General features: G+C 41.7%; 1 protein-coding gene across 2 annotated transcripts in view; it reads right to left on the bottom strand.

Annotated features, from left to right (window-relative positions):
* The window catches only part of SRFBP1 (serum response factor binding protein 1), a 44,461-nt gene extending 30,624 nt beyond the window's left edge, over positions 1-13,837 (bottom strand). For both annotated transcript variants that reach the window (XM_033163985.1, XM_033163986.1), the window contains exon 1: positions 13,743-13,837. In XM_033163985.1, the coding sequence (XP_033019876.1) occupies positions 13,743-13,766 (24 nt within the window). In that variant the 5' untranslated portion in view covers positions 13,767-13,837. The remainder of the gene's footprint in view (positions 1-13,742) is intronic.
* Positions 13,838-16,010: the final 2,173 nt, after the last annotated feature.

Raw genomic sequence — 16,010 nt, 5'->3', positions numbered from 1 at the left:
ACTGCCACCGCTCCACTGCACGATTTCTGTTCTCATCCTGAAGCAAAGTTCTTAACCTGAGGTACTATTTCTGGGTTAGCGGAGTCTGTAAACTGAAGCGTCTGTAACCCAAGGTACCACTGTAATTGTCTATGGACTTCACTACTGATCTGCCTCTTCTCCCTGCTTAAAAGCTTGGCAGAGAGGCAGAGAAATTTACTGAAGCAACATAGCAGGTCTCCTGAAGTCTTGGAGCTCTTGCCAGTAACCTTGGCCTTTGCTGTTGGACTGAATTTTTCGTTGCTGCTCGTCTGCCTTTGTAAGAGCTCTTTCCTAGCTACCGAGTCTGTATTGCTAGGCTGATATAACAAGTGTTTACTTCTTCACTTACATGCAATTTCCTTTGTTGTGTGGTTTGGGGCAAAAGCCAGGACCCTATTCATCCAAGGGGGCTGGTAAAGTGCAAAAGCAAATAGATATCAACTGTGCACATGGTGGGAACACATTGGGCTTGGGATGTTTGCGCAGACCGCAGTGCTTTGAAATGTAAACATTAATATTTCTAATGTAAACGTTATTTTCTTAACAATGCAAGATATTGACCTGGGTATGGGGAAATATGTAGCAGATGTTTGGGAAATCCATGCTTGGAACTGAAGATACTTAAAGATGGTTAACATAGCAATTTCAGAGCATCGCAGGGGGAGGGAAGAGGAAGGGGAGCATCATGCAAGGTAAGGTTGGATCTGGATTAGAGCCAGATGAGAACGAAGAAAAAAGGAAAAGTGGATTCATGTTCTGAATTTGAAAATTGGAATGGCAGCACTTTGGCGGTACATGTGCCCACCATGCTTCCTCTAGCAAATTCACAAGTGTAGGTCATTCTTGCGTCATTTTCAAATATCACTTCATTTGGCTCTCATGTAATTACTCAATTGTAATCATGTTTTCCCATGCAGCCAAAATAAACCCAACTTCGAGAAGGCTTACAGATTCAACTTAGTTGAGAATGTTAATCAGATACACTTCCTTGCTTCCTTTCCTACACCCAATGGAATCCCAAGCATCTGATTATTCCACTCATGACAACTGTGGTGCAGTGAGTTTAAGAAAGAAAGCTAGCAGAGTTCAGTCAACTAACAAACTGCAGAGAAGTTTAAGGCATGCTTTAGAGATTGCGGAGGGTGATGGAATGCCAAGAGGGTGTATTAAAAGGACTTGCTGGATCATAGCCAAAGATTATACATTGTAAAGACCTTGTAAGGGGTGGCAAATATTGGAAAGAAATATTACATTAGAATAAAATGTTATGCTTGGCTACTTTGGGGGCTTGCTTTAAATCTGGAGAGGGAGAAGGGGTCCAACCTAAGCGAATCCACAGCCAAGAATTTAAGAACATTCATAGGAAAGTCTGACCAAAAGGGGAAAGAGCTCTCATGAACGGTACAAATCTATAGCTTAAGGCGTATCACCGTGGGTAGGTCAAAGTATGAAAACATTAACACCAACCTGTGTCAGGATGAGAGCTACATTCTGTTCTTGAACACCCAAGTAGTAAAAAAGAGTCAAGAAAAACTGACACTGAATTTATAGTAAAAGCCAAAGGACACTATTAAATCACTTAGATGGAATATACATCTATAAAACAACTTAAAACGCAGGTTTGACTATGATTCTAACAATGTTAACTTGGAAGCCATTCAGTGGGTTCCTATTGCACCTCAATTCTGTTAGATTCAAGGCATATGACCACTGAGCCCACAAGACGTCAACAATCGGTGACCATCCAACTGCTGGATGTTGTTGCCAAGGTCACTTTTTCAAGTGAATTCAACGTCATGCACAAAGCTTAACTTTGCACATGGCAGTGGCTACCATCAGCAATCACAGTGTGAATTCGCCCCTAAACAGCCTTTGCATCAGGATGTGAGAGCGGCTTCTCTCAAGCCTGGCAAAATTTTGGCTTCCTCTTTGAATTTTTCCATTCCTGCAATTCACCACAAGATCTCTGTAACTAAGGATTAGTGCCTGAGCTCATTTTTCCTACTCCCCTCCTGTCCATTCTCCTTTCATGTTGTGTCTCCTATGTTGTGAGCCTGAGGGCTGGGACTGGCTTCTCACTGACAATTTGTAAACCACTATGGGGGTGGGTTTTTCTTTTTTCTGGGCTGTAGAGCAAGATAAACTAGTGAAAGAAATAAGTGATCTGGCATCAGGTAAAGTAAAACTTTTCTCTCACTCAAGTTGCTCTGCTTTGCTCCACCCGGGCTAATCCCCACTTCCTTCCTCTTCCCCCTGGACATCCTTACCTGGGCGATCTATTTAAGAGCACTGGCTTTTCTGTACCCGTTATTATGCACTCTTCCTTAAGCATCTTGCAAACTGCAACTGGCAGACACTTTGCCTTGGGACTGACAGCAATCTTTAGCCTTAAAACAGCTTTGTCTTGCCAGCATCCTCAGCTTCACTGGCCCCTAGGGAGAGTTTAGATGATGCCAGACACATCTTTTAACAGCAACATGCTTTTTCATGTTGGAAGGTGGTGGTGTTGATGAATGACAGATGCAGCCGCTCACCTGCTTGCCCAAAGAGCAACTGCTACTCAAGCAAGCATCAAATTTTGCACCTGCTTTTCAAGTTGGTCTGTGGAACCATTAGAAAATAGAGACTAATAACCAGTGACTTGTGACATAAATTAGGGTACGAGGTGTGTGATTTCAATGACAAGCAGATTTCCCTCCTTCAATTGAAAAAAAAATACTTTAAAAACTAAGAAGGAGGCGAGAAGTATTTCCTTACAAAATGTCTGTCTATTTTGTGGAATTGTTGTGAAACAATATTTCTTCTACTGTTCAGCATTCCTGCATGAAGAGAGTATTGAGTGAAGAAATGTACACAGATAAACTTGGCAGCAGTGCGCCCCCCCCAAAAAAACTGCTGCCACAATTGTAGGCATTGCAAACTTAAAATCATATACAAAGGAAAGCCTTCACTTCAATGAGTAGTAGATGTATTTTAGCAGATTAAATCATTTTGCATAAAAACAAATAAATAAAATGAATATTTCTGAATGGTCAGTTCTAAGAGAATAAAGAGAATTTCTGAATTTTAGATTCTAGCCCCCTTTTCAGGCCTCCTTAACTGACATGAAAACAGCTGTAGCAAGCTTTATACAGAACACACATGCTATGGCCACAATTCTCTTAAGCTGTAAGTTCCCTTTCAAACTTGTTGGATTCTTCTTTGCTTTATTCTCATGGCTTGCCTTAATTCAAATATGATAAGCCACCAATCCAATTTGGATGGAATACAAAGACCAAATATAGACTAAATTGCTTCACTTGGCTAAACTTATTTGGATTATAATATGGAAGTCGGTATAATCACTTACAAATTAGCATAATCATCACAGTGAGAGAAAGCTACAGACAAAAAGAAACACACTAGAAAACTGCAGAGCAAAAAGTTAATGAACTGAAATCAATTTGACTTAAGTCATGAGCAATTTGTCCCAATGACTGCAAAGGGAATTTAAGTGCATCTAATTTGGTATGGATACCAATCCATTACCCGCTGTGGTTTTTTTCTTAAAAAAACAGAACTAAGATTGGAACTAAATATCAGCGCCCAACTAAGGATTCCCAGTTTGGTGCTTGGCTCAGATATACAAAGTAGAATTACACATTTGCAAGGAGAAGCAGCAGAAAACAACTGGTACTTAACCTGTTCCCACCACAGCTTATTCCCTGCAACCCTTTCCTCTGTGTAGCTTTCCCCCATCCAAATCAATAAATACTGTAATGATCAGAAAGGTTTTAAGCACCTCCCCTCCACATCCACTGGTTCTCCACTCTGTACTTTCTTTAAATGTCAAAAAGAAACCAAGATTGGGAAGGAAATATCCATTATCCATAAGTTCAATAATGACTCTTGCAGCGTGGCATACTTGTGTTAACAGCTGCACTTATACCTCATTCTAGGGTAGTGTGTACCATTATTCCTCCCAGCCATTTCTAGCAATTGGCATTCCTTGCATACTTAATACTGGCCACCTATTTTCCACCATCTATCATGGAGTTGCTGCAAGAAAGAATTTTTTTTTTTCTTATGCCAAATACATGGTCTCATAACCAAAACTTGTAACAGCTGACACTCCTAAAATGACAGGAAATATAAAATGGGAATGGAGTGACCTGGATGTTAAGTCTTATTTGCCAAGTCACAAAAATCAAAAGTTTTTACTTGTGAACCTAGCTGGTACTATCAACAGCACTGTTTGCCAACTTGTTCACAAGTATCTTGAAGACTGACAAAATCCCTGTTAATGTGGAAGAAACATTGAAGAAAGGTACCAAGAACCAACGTCACACTTCACATTCTTTTCAAATTATAAATTACACATTATTACAACATTCCCACATGTATTTGTTTGTTTGATTCAAATACTTCCCTTCAAGGCACAAATAAATAGTCAAAATGGAAGCAACAAAATAGTAACCACCCACCTGCAAACATAAAAGGCTGTGGAATTATTAATCAGCCAAAGGCCTGGTTAAACTAGCTTCATGCAAAGAAAGCATTTAAATGGCACATTTCAAATGCTCCAGACATAAAAGACATACATGTTGGCATGATATTCCCACACTGTACATGGGTAGAGTGTGGCGCTGAGAGAGAAATGAATGAGGTCAAGTTGTTATCATCATCATCATAATTAGAATTTGTTAGTTGTTTTATCTTCCCCAGGGCAACCTAAACCAAACAGGCAAGTGTTTCAAAAGCAAAGGACAATCAGATAAATGCACGGCAGAGAATTCAAAACTAATTTATTCATTTTCCTTGTTAGTTTATGGTGAGCTGTGAAAAAATATATATGGAGAGATGGAAATAGAGCTGGGGAAGTATAGGGGAGGGGCAGAATGTCCCAATTTACTTGTGGAGCCTGGGTACAGTAAGTGGCAAGGAGGTCTCTAGACATGTGCAGAGTGTCATGGTTGGGAGGGACTATGGTCAATATTTGCTATGGATTAAAGAAAAGCACAGCAAAGCAGGACACAAATGAGGATCGGATACTGAGCATGTAGCTCCATTTAAGCCGAAAGAAGAGATCCTTGTAGCTCAGGGTCATAGGTCCTAAGATACATAAGCTCAGTGGTTCAAATTAGTGTTTACACCATGAGAGTGTAAGCTGTGGTTTGTGTCTCTCTTGTTTTTGACAGGACCAGAAAGTTAAACAAAAAGAATTCTAACCACGAATGCTGCAAAGCCTTCGCCAGCAGAACTGGAGCAGGGAACCATAAAAAAACAAATGAAACATAGTGCAGAGCCTGGCGAGGAGAAGGCAGGCAAAAGTTGCCATATTTCTCATATTTCTACAAAGGAGGTTCAGGAGGGTCTATTTTGTGATGCATTACATGCAGTAGGGGGGTCAATGAATCAGAAGAGAGACTGAGAAGTGGACTGGGGAGGGGGGGGAAACACTGCATCTTCCCTTCGTATGCTGGAAAACACTAAATTAAATTGAATTGTATGCATCAGTTTAGTTATACACAATGTGATTGGTTGTTCAGGTTTAGGAATGACATTCAGAGTTTAGACACACAAAAAACAGCCCCATCCCAATTACAAATAAAAATGAATTATGTGCTCAACAGTTGAGTGACTGAAAATGAAGGGGTGTCATGTGCAATAACTAATATGAATGACCAGTTCTGATTAAAAGTCACCTGGTACAATTAATATCTCTTTTAGACACCTGTAGCTTTACCAGCTAACCAGTCAGTGTTTTCATCACAGCTATGTTACAGCTCCTTTAAATATAGTCTACAGCAAGCTCCCATGACTGAGCTTGCATTTTTTTTTTTTATTACGCACCAGCCCAAGTAAGCAGCCACATGTTTTATTTCTGGCAACCTCTAACTAGCCTACGTGGCCCAACCAAATGCACTTCACACAAACCACTCTGAGCAGAAGGGGGAGGCAAAATCTCATTTTCATCTACATTCATTTAATATTGCTCAGCTTGCAACAAGTACGCAGGCTGCTTTTGCATTTTTAATTTCTTCATAATCTGCTGCAAGCAAATGTGCTTGAATCTGCTGGTCACAGTATGCCTTTAATGTTCTGCAACTGATGATGTGGCAACTCAAAACTTGAATAATAGCTGCTGGAAGAGTTCCTAGGGGGGGAAAATGTTCTTCTAAATTCTATCTCAGAGGCTGAGCTTGGAAATTTCATAAGCTTTATCGGAATGGTTGCTGAGAACACTGACATGGTATGAAAGAATGTCAAGAGATTTTTTTCAGCAGAATTCAATCCATCACAGGAAATTCTTACTGAAGAACTTGCTAGAGAATATTAAACTATTTTAAACAAGAGACAAACTTGTTACACGTATTCTCAAAGAATGAAGAAAGGATTAGGGGAACCTAAGAATGGTTTGCTTCTTAACAATCTACACATTCATGCCTTTGGACAAAAAGACTAAATTGAATTGAATACAATCTGCCAATGCCTTCTAGCAAACACTGACAAAGTTCTAGGAAGCAGATACTTGGTAGATGTGTAGAATTATCAACTTACTATAATAGTCTAAATTTAGCTCATCATTCTTACCCTTAGAAAATAATGGGGGGAAATCAGCCTATTTCTGGGCAGAGGGAAGTGTGTGTGTGAAGTTTGTGGCCAGCTACTCTCCCTAAATAATTATTAGCTTTTTCTGAGCAAATATCTATCCAGAACCATGGTTCAAGCCACCATGTATTAAATAGCACAAACTGAACAGCACATCTGTATTCAAAAGTCAAATCCAGCTTTGAAAAGGACAAAGGTATAGTCAAACCAACATAATAAAATAAGACACTTTAATATACTGATTACTAATAGCACTGTTATCACCATTCTAATATATATACATTTGCAAATAGTAGTTTGCCCCAAATTCCTCCCAAACAGATAAAACCTGAAAAATGTAGGCTATGTTGTTAAAACTAGGGCTGGGCGATAGAGCGTCCAAAAATGGTTTGAAATCCGTATCGTGATATTGGGTTTTATCATTTTTGACCCGGCAATATACTGAGAATCATAATGCGTGTGTGTGTGCTATGCAAAAATCACAATGTGGGGAAAACCGAGAAGCCAGCCAATGCTTCTCATGATTCCTGCAGCCCTTGTTAACTCTGCTGGCTCAACTGTCCCCGTCTCCTGCAAGGGGGCAGAGAATCACAAGAGCAGGTGCCGGCAAAAATCACGATGCAGGAAGAACCGTGAAGCCAGCCAATGCCTCCAAATAGCTCCATTCTTATTTTAGACAGTGAAATATTGGTATATCATGGTGTTTAGCTGGTGATATATTGTGAGGATGAAAATCAGATATTGCCCATCCCTAGTTGAAACCAGTTGCAGCATTAAGCTGTAAGAGTTAGTATTATTATAATTAGAATTTATATACCACCCTATACCCCAAGGTCTCACATAACAGATCTCCAGAGCCACTGGCTCAGTTGCTTAGGTATTATGGGTGGGATTCACCTAATGAGTCCCACCAGGTGCTTCTGCAATGGGGATTTCCTCTTGCATGCCATCACACCCTGAAATTGGCTTTGTAGGGGAAGGAGGAGGAGGAGGAGGAGGAGGAGGAAGAAGAAGAAGAAGAAGAGTTTGGATTTGATATCCCGCTTTATCACTACCCGAAGGAGTCTCAAAGCGGCTAACATTCTCCTTTCCCTTCCTCCCCCACAACAAACACTCTGTGAGGTGAGTGGGGCTGAGAGACTTCAAAGAAGTGTGACTAGCCCAAGGTCACCCAGCAGCTGCATGTGGAGGAGAGGAGACACGAACCTGGTTCACCAGATTACGAGACTACCGCTCTTAACCACTACACCAGTGTGCTGGGGGATGAGACGTAGACACTTCAGTCTGGCAAGCTGAAATGCATGTATATAAGGAACGTTTGTTGCATCACAACACTTAACTCCACCCTATGACTACTAACAGTGCAACTCAAAAATTTAAAGACTTCTATCCAGCTTAGGCACAGAGAAAGAAGATGGCAATATATGTCAAGGACGGGAAACCTGAAGCCCTCCATTCACACAAAGAAGAAGGCACACTTAGCTTTTCTGGACAGTTACAAAACTACCAATAGAGCAAATTTTGTATTTAGCCTACTGTATTGTTTTGAAATTTGCAAAAGGAAAAATGCACTTTGGCTTCTGAAAAACTTTAAAGACAGGTCTTTTGTTCTATACTTCAGATCCGTTAGTATTTTGGCCATCATAGTTCCAGACCTCTTTTGCAAGCTACAACCCATAAGGGCTAAGAAATTACCTTTTGGTTCTAAACCTGCTTTCAAGATTTGACTTCTATGGCCTAGAAATGGTATTCTGAGAAGTGCATGAGCAGGAAGAAACCACCATCCTTCCCGCTTCTCCTCCTTGCAGCTGGGAGGATAACTTGGGTGGCTTTTAAATTTTGCTTTCCATTACCAAGTCAACTTCGTGTGCTGTCCAGACCAAGGATCGTGCTTCCTATCAAACTCTAAGTTAAACAAGTGAGCTTCAGAAACCACAGTTTGACATTGGCCTGATTTAAAACCTACAAAAGTTTGTTACTGTATAAAGTATGATCCTTGGTCTGGATAACATGACACTCCAGGATTCAGGGTAAGCAGGAAAAAACCCGCCTTAGTCCTTGTTGCAGCTGCAAGGAAGGAAGAGGAGAAGGGAGCATGCAAATTTTAAGTTATTGATACTTTGTTCCTGCTAACACGTGCCTCACAAAGCCATGATTTTGTGTGACATGTGAACCTACCTGCTTATGCACATGTAAACTAGACCAATGGATACTGTCCTAAATATATTTCCAACAGTGTAAGCCCCACTGAACAATATACACAAATTGTTTTGATACACCTAGTTTACAATTACGCTTGATTCACTAAAATAAAAATAATGATAATGATGATGATGATGATGATAATAATAATAATAATAATAATAATAATAATAATTTATTTATACCCCGCCCATCTGGCTGGGTTTCCCCAGCCACTCTGGGTGTCTCCCAACAGAATATTAATAATAAAAAGTGACAAAATCAAGCATTAAGAACTTCCCTAAACAGGGCTGCCTTCAGATGTCTTCTAAAAGTCAGATAGTTGTTTATTTCCTTGACATCTGATGGGAGGGTGCTCCACAGGGCAGGTGCCACTACCGAGAAGGCCCTCTGCCTGGTTCCCTGTAACCTCACTTCTGACAGTGAGGGAACCATCAGAAGGCCCTCGGAGTTGGACCTCAGTATCCAGGCTGAATGATGGGGGGTGGAAACGCTCTTTCAGGTATAGTGGGCCGAGGCCGTTTAGGGCTTTAAAGGTCAGCACCAACACTTTGATTTGTGCTTGAAAATGTACTGGGAGCCAACATAGGTCTTTCAGGACGACTGTTATGTGGTCTTAGATATAATAGATGCAATGGGAAAAACAAAGCGGTAGTATTTATTCCACTAGAGCAAATTCCTCACAAAATAGGTGAGAGGGCTTTGCTATGCTCCATCTATAAGAAGAAGAAGAAGAGTTTGGATTTGATATCCCGCTTTTCACTACCCGAAGGAGTCTCAAAGCGGCTAACATTCTCCTTTCCCTTCCTCCCCCACAACAAACACTCTGTGAGGTGAGTGGGGCTGAGAGACTTCAAAGAAGTGTGACTAGCCCAAGGTCACCCAGCAGCTGCATGTGGAGGAGCGGAGACACGAACCCGGTTCCCCAGATTATGAGTCTACCGCTCTTAACCACTGCACCATACTGGCTATAGGAAAGCAGTATGAAGTCCTGAAATTTCCCAAATACCCAAGTGCTATTAAAAGTATATACATAAATATTGAAGGGCCGGGGATTCTGTCCTAAAAGAATACATCTCACAATTCTGTTTGGAACACTACATATATTTAAGCCTTTAATCAGTTTGTAAATTAAGCACATTTGCAAGAGAACTTGTACAAGCAGTGCCGGGATGGTGGTTAAGAGGAGCTTATTACTTATTTTGTGCTGCCACCTAGCAACATTTTCAAGTATATTTTGCACATAAAGCTATTTTACGTGTATATTTTTTAAATATGTGACGATTTCATCTTAGTTTTTTCTTTAGATTATTCTCTGCCAAAAAGTCATGACCAGAAGAAACAAAATTCTATTTTACAAATTAACAATGCATCACTGATTGTTTAGGTCTCTGGGAAAAGGTTGTTTCCAGATCGTACGCATAACTGCAAATCGGGATCATTCCCTGCTCCAACACTAAACTTAAATGAAGCCTGCTTCATACCAATGTATGAATAGATTATTTTTCTTTTCCCAACAGTTCAGAGACTTGAATGAGATCAATAATATTCACACACATACAGCACAATGGCTTCTTCAATTGTGGCTACATGTTCCTATATTATCCTGCCTGTGCATTAAGATCTGCAGGACACATTGCTTTTAACTCTGCTCATGTGACAATGACATGCAATATGGCCTTCTCTGTGTTGGCATCTTGTCTATGAAACTTCATTTGGAGGTATGACTGGTGATATCATTATTGGCACCCAGCTGGTGACTTACCTCATCACCCAGATCTTTTGGGGAAACTAATTTGTGAAGTGATTATGAGTGATGTCTGCTGTTCTGATTAAAAATATAACTGTTGGTTGAACATCATTGTTTTAATAATTTGACGTTGGTTTTGTAAACAGCCCTGGGGTCGTAACCGATTATGAAGGGCAGTTTAGAAATTGAATAAAATAATACGTATTTCTCCCTATTCCCGATTCCTAGTCAGCAACAGACACTCATGCAGTTCTTACACAATATCTCCGATCCAAAAATGCTTTACATGGATATGAAAAGGGAACTCACAACAAACTGCAGCTGTGGTACTATATGATCAAGTTGGACAGCAGGGAGAAGCAGACTATAAAGAGGCAGTATAATATGTACTTATTAATAATAATAATAATATAGTATTAACCAGTGTTAAATTGTATGTCTGATATTCAAACAACTGCAAAATTAAGTGTATTGCCAGAATGTATTATCCCTTTTGTAACCTTAAACATTTTCTACCACTTCTTGTATTTTTAGCACTTGAAAGTGTGTCAGATCTAAACCTAAAACAGAAAATGCAATTCACAATAAAAACAGCAAAACAACAAAAGCACAAACCCCAACTAGACCAACTAAAATCAGCATAAAGCATGACAACTATGAAAACTATTAAAACTAGCATTAAAAAAGCATAAAAGATAGCAAGGGTAAACTTGGTTCAAGTATCCAGTACCTGTATATCAAACACCCAATGAAAGAGAAGAAGGCATCTTGTGACACCTTAACGCCTAAGAAAACTATTATGGCATAAACTTTCATGGATTTGTCTACTTCACCTGCTTTGTTTTTTGGTGTAACAGACTGACAAAGTGATCTCACTGGAAGTTGTCAAATAAGAGAATCTTAAGAATTGAATGTCAAGGTATCTAACTGGATCTACAGTGGGACACCAGAGTGCAGAGCAGCTCTGTCATTTACAGTCTTAGAAATTGACCTACTTCTTCAGGTGTCAACGACATGATGCTGTTCCACGCAATCACAAAAGAGATGCACATGTACTAGGAAATCCAACCTTCTCCTTCACAACTGGTGTCCTTAAGTATTTTGTAAGCCTTAGGGAGCAAGTCTAACTCCCAAGCAGAAGTAGCAGTGCAGAACAACGTATCTGTAGCCCTACCATTTATGGCCACAAGCTTCCAGTTTTCACTGCATCCAATCCATGCTGGTGCAGCATAGAGACCCAACCAGTAGCTGAACCAGCAAATCCTTAACAGGCCCAGTTCCACACCTTCTCTACTCCCGCAATTCCCTGTTTTTAGGGCTTTTGCTGGCTGCCACCAGTAAGGCCATCACTGGCAGTAGTGCCTGCCCACTCGTGCTTTCAGCAGAGCCCGCCAGGGAAGGGAGCTGGATTGCTCTTTTACTTCTGCAGAAAAAATGCACAGCAACACTATGAAACAGGGAAAGAGAGGATGTGGGAGAACGTGAAACACAAAACTAACTATGAAAAGAAGATAATGAAGACAGGTGTGTGTGAAAGAAAGGAAGGAGGAGAAAAGAAAGTCACAGAAATGGAGGAAAGGCAAAGTTAATGTTTCAACCAAATGTTGGGTCGACAGAAGGAGTATTAAGACGTAAACTTTTGCCGACCACAGGTCCTTTAATCAATATAAACATGCACTTTGAAAAGTTGGGAAAAAAGTATACTATAATAAATTTGATGAATTTGTTTTTTTCAGGTGTGACAAGACACTCGGTTGTTTTTGCTGTAAAAGACTAATACCACACCCACACCGTAGACTTAAAGTGTTCTTATACCAGTTTAACAGCCATGGAGAACCCGATAGTTTGTTAAAGGTGCTGGCAATAGTAGGAGTATGAGGTCAGCACCCTTAAGAAACTACAGTTCCGGGCTTCTTTGCGGATAGCCATGACCGTGTTAGAAAAGTGCTTTAAATGTATGCTGTGGATGTGACCCTTCGGGGGTGGGTGGCGAAAGGGAAAGTCAATACTGCAACTCACTGCACCCTTAACTGGAATTAAGCCCCACTGCACTTAGCAGTCCCATGGACTGCAAGAAGATCAAACCTATCCATTCTCAAAGAAATCAGCCCTGAGTACTCACTAGAAGGACAGATCCTGAAGTTGAGGCTCCAGTACTTTGGCCACCTCATGAGAAGAGAAGAATCCCTAGAAAAGACCCTGATGTTGGGAAAGATGGAGGGCACAAGGAGAAGGGGACGACAGAGGACGAGGTGGTTGGATAGTGTTCTCGAAGCTACTAACATGAGTTTGGCCAAACTGCGAGAGGCAGTGAAGGATAGGCGTGCCTGGCGTGCTCTGGTCCACGGGGTCACGAAGAGTCGGACACGACTGAATGACTGAACAACAACAACAAGCACTTAGCAGGGTCTACTTCTGTGGGTAAACATGCAGAGGCATGGGGCTGCAGCTGTTCTAAGAGGAAGACAAGGCACCCGGGAAATGTTGTGTGGGATAGCTCAGTCAGCAGAACCTGAGACTTTTAGGTTCGTGTCCCATGCTGGGCAAAAGAAATCCTTGCTTTGTGCAGGGGGTTGGACTAGATGACCCTCCGGGTTCCTTCCAACTCTATGACTCTACGGAGAACCAAATGGGCACTGCTCTCGATATCTGCAGGGCAACGGACACTGAGCAAGCCACTAGCCATAGCAATAAAATAAAATAAAATAAAATGTAATGAAGATAGAGGTAAAAACTATACTATACAAAATACATTCTGGAGGTTTACAACGATAATAAAATAATAATAGATCTTATTCTAATTGCCCCTGCTAAAAAATTTGCAGTTTTTGCTGTCACCTGATTATCTTGATCTGCTGGAAGAAAGGACACAGTAGCAATTCAGCCGAAGCCAATAATTAAAGTTCCCACTCCCAAATCTGTAATTTGACATCTCCTGCCCAGCGGTGGGATGAGCTTCACGGAGCTGGAAGGGTTCCCCAAGGGTCATCCAGTCCAACCCCCCTGCAAGGAGTCCCTTAGAAGGCGGCGTGTATTGGGAGGGCCCTGATCCTCACTCAGCAGAGCTCCCGCCCTCCATTCCCTTGGGCGAGGGCGCCGTTTCGCGGCCCACCCCGCGCGCGCTCATTTCCCCGACCCGTCAACCTTAACCCGCCGGGCGCCTCCCCCCTCCGCTCACCTCATTGTTGAGGTTCAGCGCCATCGCCTCCCCTCGGATCGCGCGCACCGGGGCTCCGCGGAAGGGACGGCTCGGCGCCCCAACACACCCTCGCGGTCCCTCGCGTCTCTCCTCACGACGGACGCGAGCGAAACAACAACGTGCACGTGCGGCCTTCCGGCGCGCTCCTTCCGGGTGCCGCTCTGCACAGCATCCTCTATGGTTTAGGAGGACAAACTGGCTGCTTTTGAGTCCGCTTCAGTTCTGTTTTTTTTTTTTTTAAAGATTTTTATTAAAGATTTTTATGTTGACAAAGAAACGTGCAATCTCTCTCTCTCTCTCTCTCTCTCTCTCTCTCTCTCTCTCTCTCTCTCTTTTCTGGTTCAGACCTCCGGGTATAGGGCGGTACAGTATATAAATTCAATACATCATCATGATCGTAATAAGCATAGCTGTCAAGTTTCGGATTTGAAAATAAGGAATCACATGGAGTAACACATGACCGGAAAGGTTTGCAGTTCCACAAACATAGGTGTGCACTGCCTCGAAATAAAAAGATGAAGAAAAATGTCAACTTTGTAACCAGAAGTTCAACTGAATAGAATCTGAATCACATGCACCACAAGGCCTATGCAGCCTCAACTTAAGGTGGCTCCCGGCCTGGCTTTTTACAGGACCCAGCTGACTGCACAATCTGGCCTTTGGAAAGGCCATATAGACAGATACCTTTAGCTTCTGCACAAATCCTTTGCACACCTGTCAACACAACCACATTGGCATTTTCCACAACAGCTCCGCAGCACAAATCCTGTGTGCAAGAAATGCGCTCCGCTCCCCACAGTGGACCCATGCTCCCTAGATTTACTATCTCTCCCCCCCCCCCCGGAAACCATTTTGCAGGCCGGGTCGTCCTCTTATATACCTACTGGGATTGACAAGTCATCTGACCCTCACCTGAATCTCATAGCTCTCCGGTAGCTGCCTGTGATCAGTTATCATTTAACTCTTGGGGGAAATAATTAGCATCACACATCATGTGCCTGGAAGTTGCTGGTGACACGTAATGTGTGCACCATTTTTTTGCCTTTATTCTATATTTTAGGCATGGCAGGTGTGGTTTTTTTAAAAAATTATTATGCTAAATCCTTCCTCGATGGTCATGTTACGCTTTGTCCTAAATTTGATGCGCTTTGGTCCAGCAGTTACGGAGCAAGGTGGTGTCACGCGCGCACGCAATGGGAACATTTTTATATATATAGATGTTGTAGGCTATTAGCATTTACATAAGCACTAGGACAACAATGCTATACCAATTCAGATAAGGGCATATGGGAATATCATATATTGCTTTTTTGTGTGTATATATTTTTGTTTTTATATGTATCTTTGTTGTTGTTATTTCTCTCACTTTTCCTACTTTTTTCTGTATCACTTTATTTCTTTTAACTGAAATCACATAATATATATTAATTAAAGGGTTGGGTGTTTAAAAAAGTGTGGTCGGGGAGATGTTTCATAGACCCATCATTGCACAATCCCATGCATGTCCACTTGGAAGTCAGTTTCATCCAGTGCGATGGGACTAGAACTTCAACCAAGTGTACTTGGTTTGGATTGCAGCCCAGGGTGAAGCCAAGTGACAACACCTTTAGGAAAATATGTAACAGGAAAAGGTCTGCATGGATCTGAAGGAGCGTCTCCACCCCCATCATTCAGCCACTGAGGTCCAGCTCCAAGGGCCTTCTGGCGGTTCCCTCACTGCAAGAAGTGAGATTGGATGGAACCAGGCAGAGGGCCTTTTTGGTAGTGGCGCCCACCCTGTGGAATGTCAGATGTCAAGGAAATAAAAAAAAAACTATCTGACTTTTAGAAGACATCTGAAAGCAGCCCTGTTTAGGGAGGTTTTTAATGTTTGATTTTTTATTGTGTTTTTAATTTTCTGTTGGGAGCTGCCCAGAGTGGCTGGGGAAACCCAGCCAGATGGGTGGGGTATAAATAATAAATTCTTCTTCTTCTTCTTCCTCTTCTTCTTCTTCTTCTTCTTCTTCTTCTATCACTCGTAGCTGAGTAAGATTGTCTTCCATAAACACAGTTTTAACAATGAGTCTGTAAGTGACTGTGGAGGCCAATTCTGGACCCACACGTTCTTCCACAGTGGGGACATTGGTTCCCGGGTGGGAGTTGATCATGGTGTGGATTTGCCAAGCGTGCCTTCCTCTTAGTACATTTCTCCCCTGCGTTCTGAGTTCGATTGTCTTCAAAGTCCACGACACCTTTGGTAAAGGCTGT

This window comes from Lacerta agilis, chromosome 11 (genome assembly GCF_009819535.1).
Source record: "Lacerta agilis isolate rLacAgi1 chromosome 11, rLacAgi1.pri, whole genome shotgun sequence".
Lineage (NCBI taxonomy): Eukaryota > Metazoa > Chordata > Lepidosauria > Squamata > Lacertidae > Lacerta > Lacerta agilis.
Note: the sequence above shows the minus strand (reverse complement) of the source record. Positions and strands in the feature narration are given on the sequence as shown.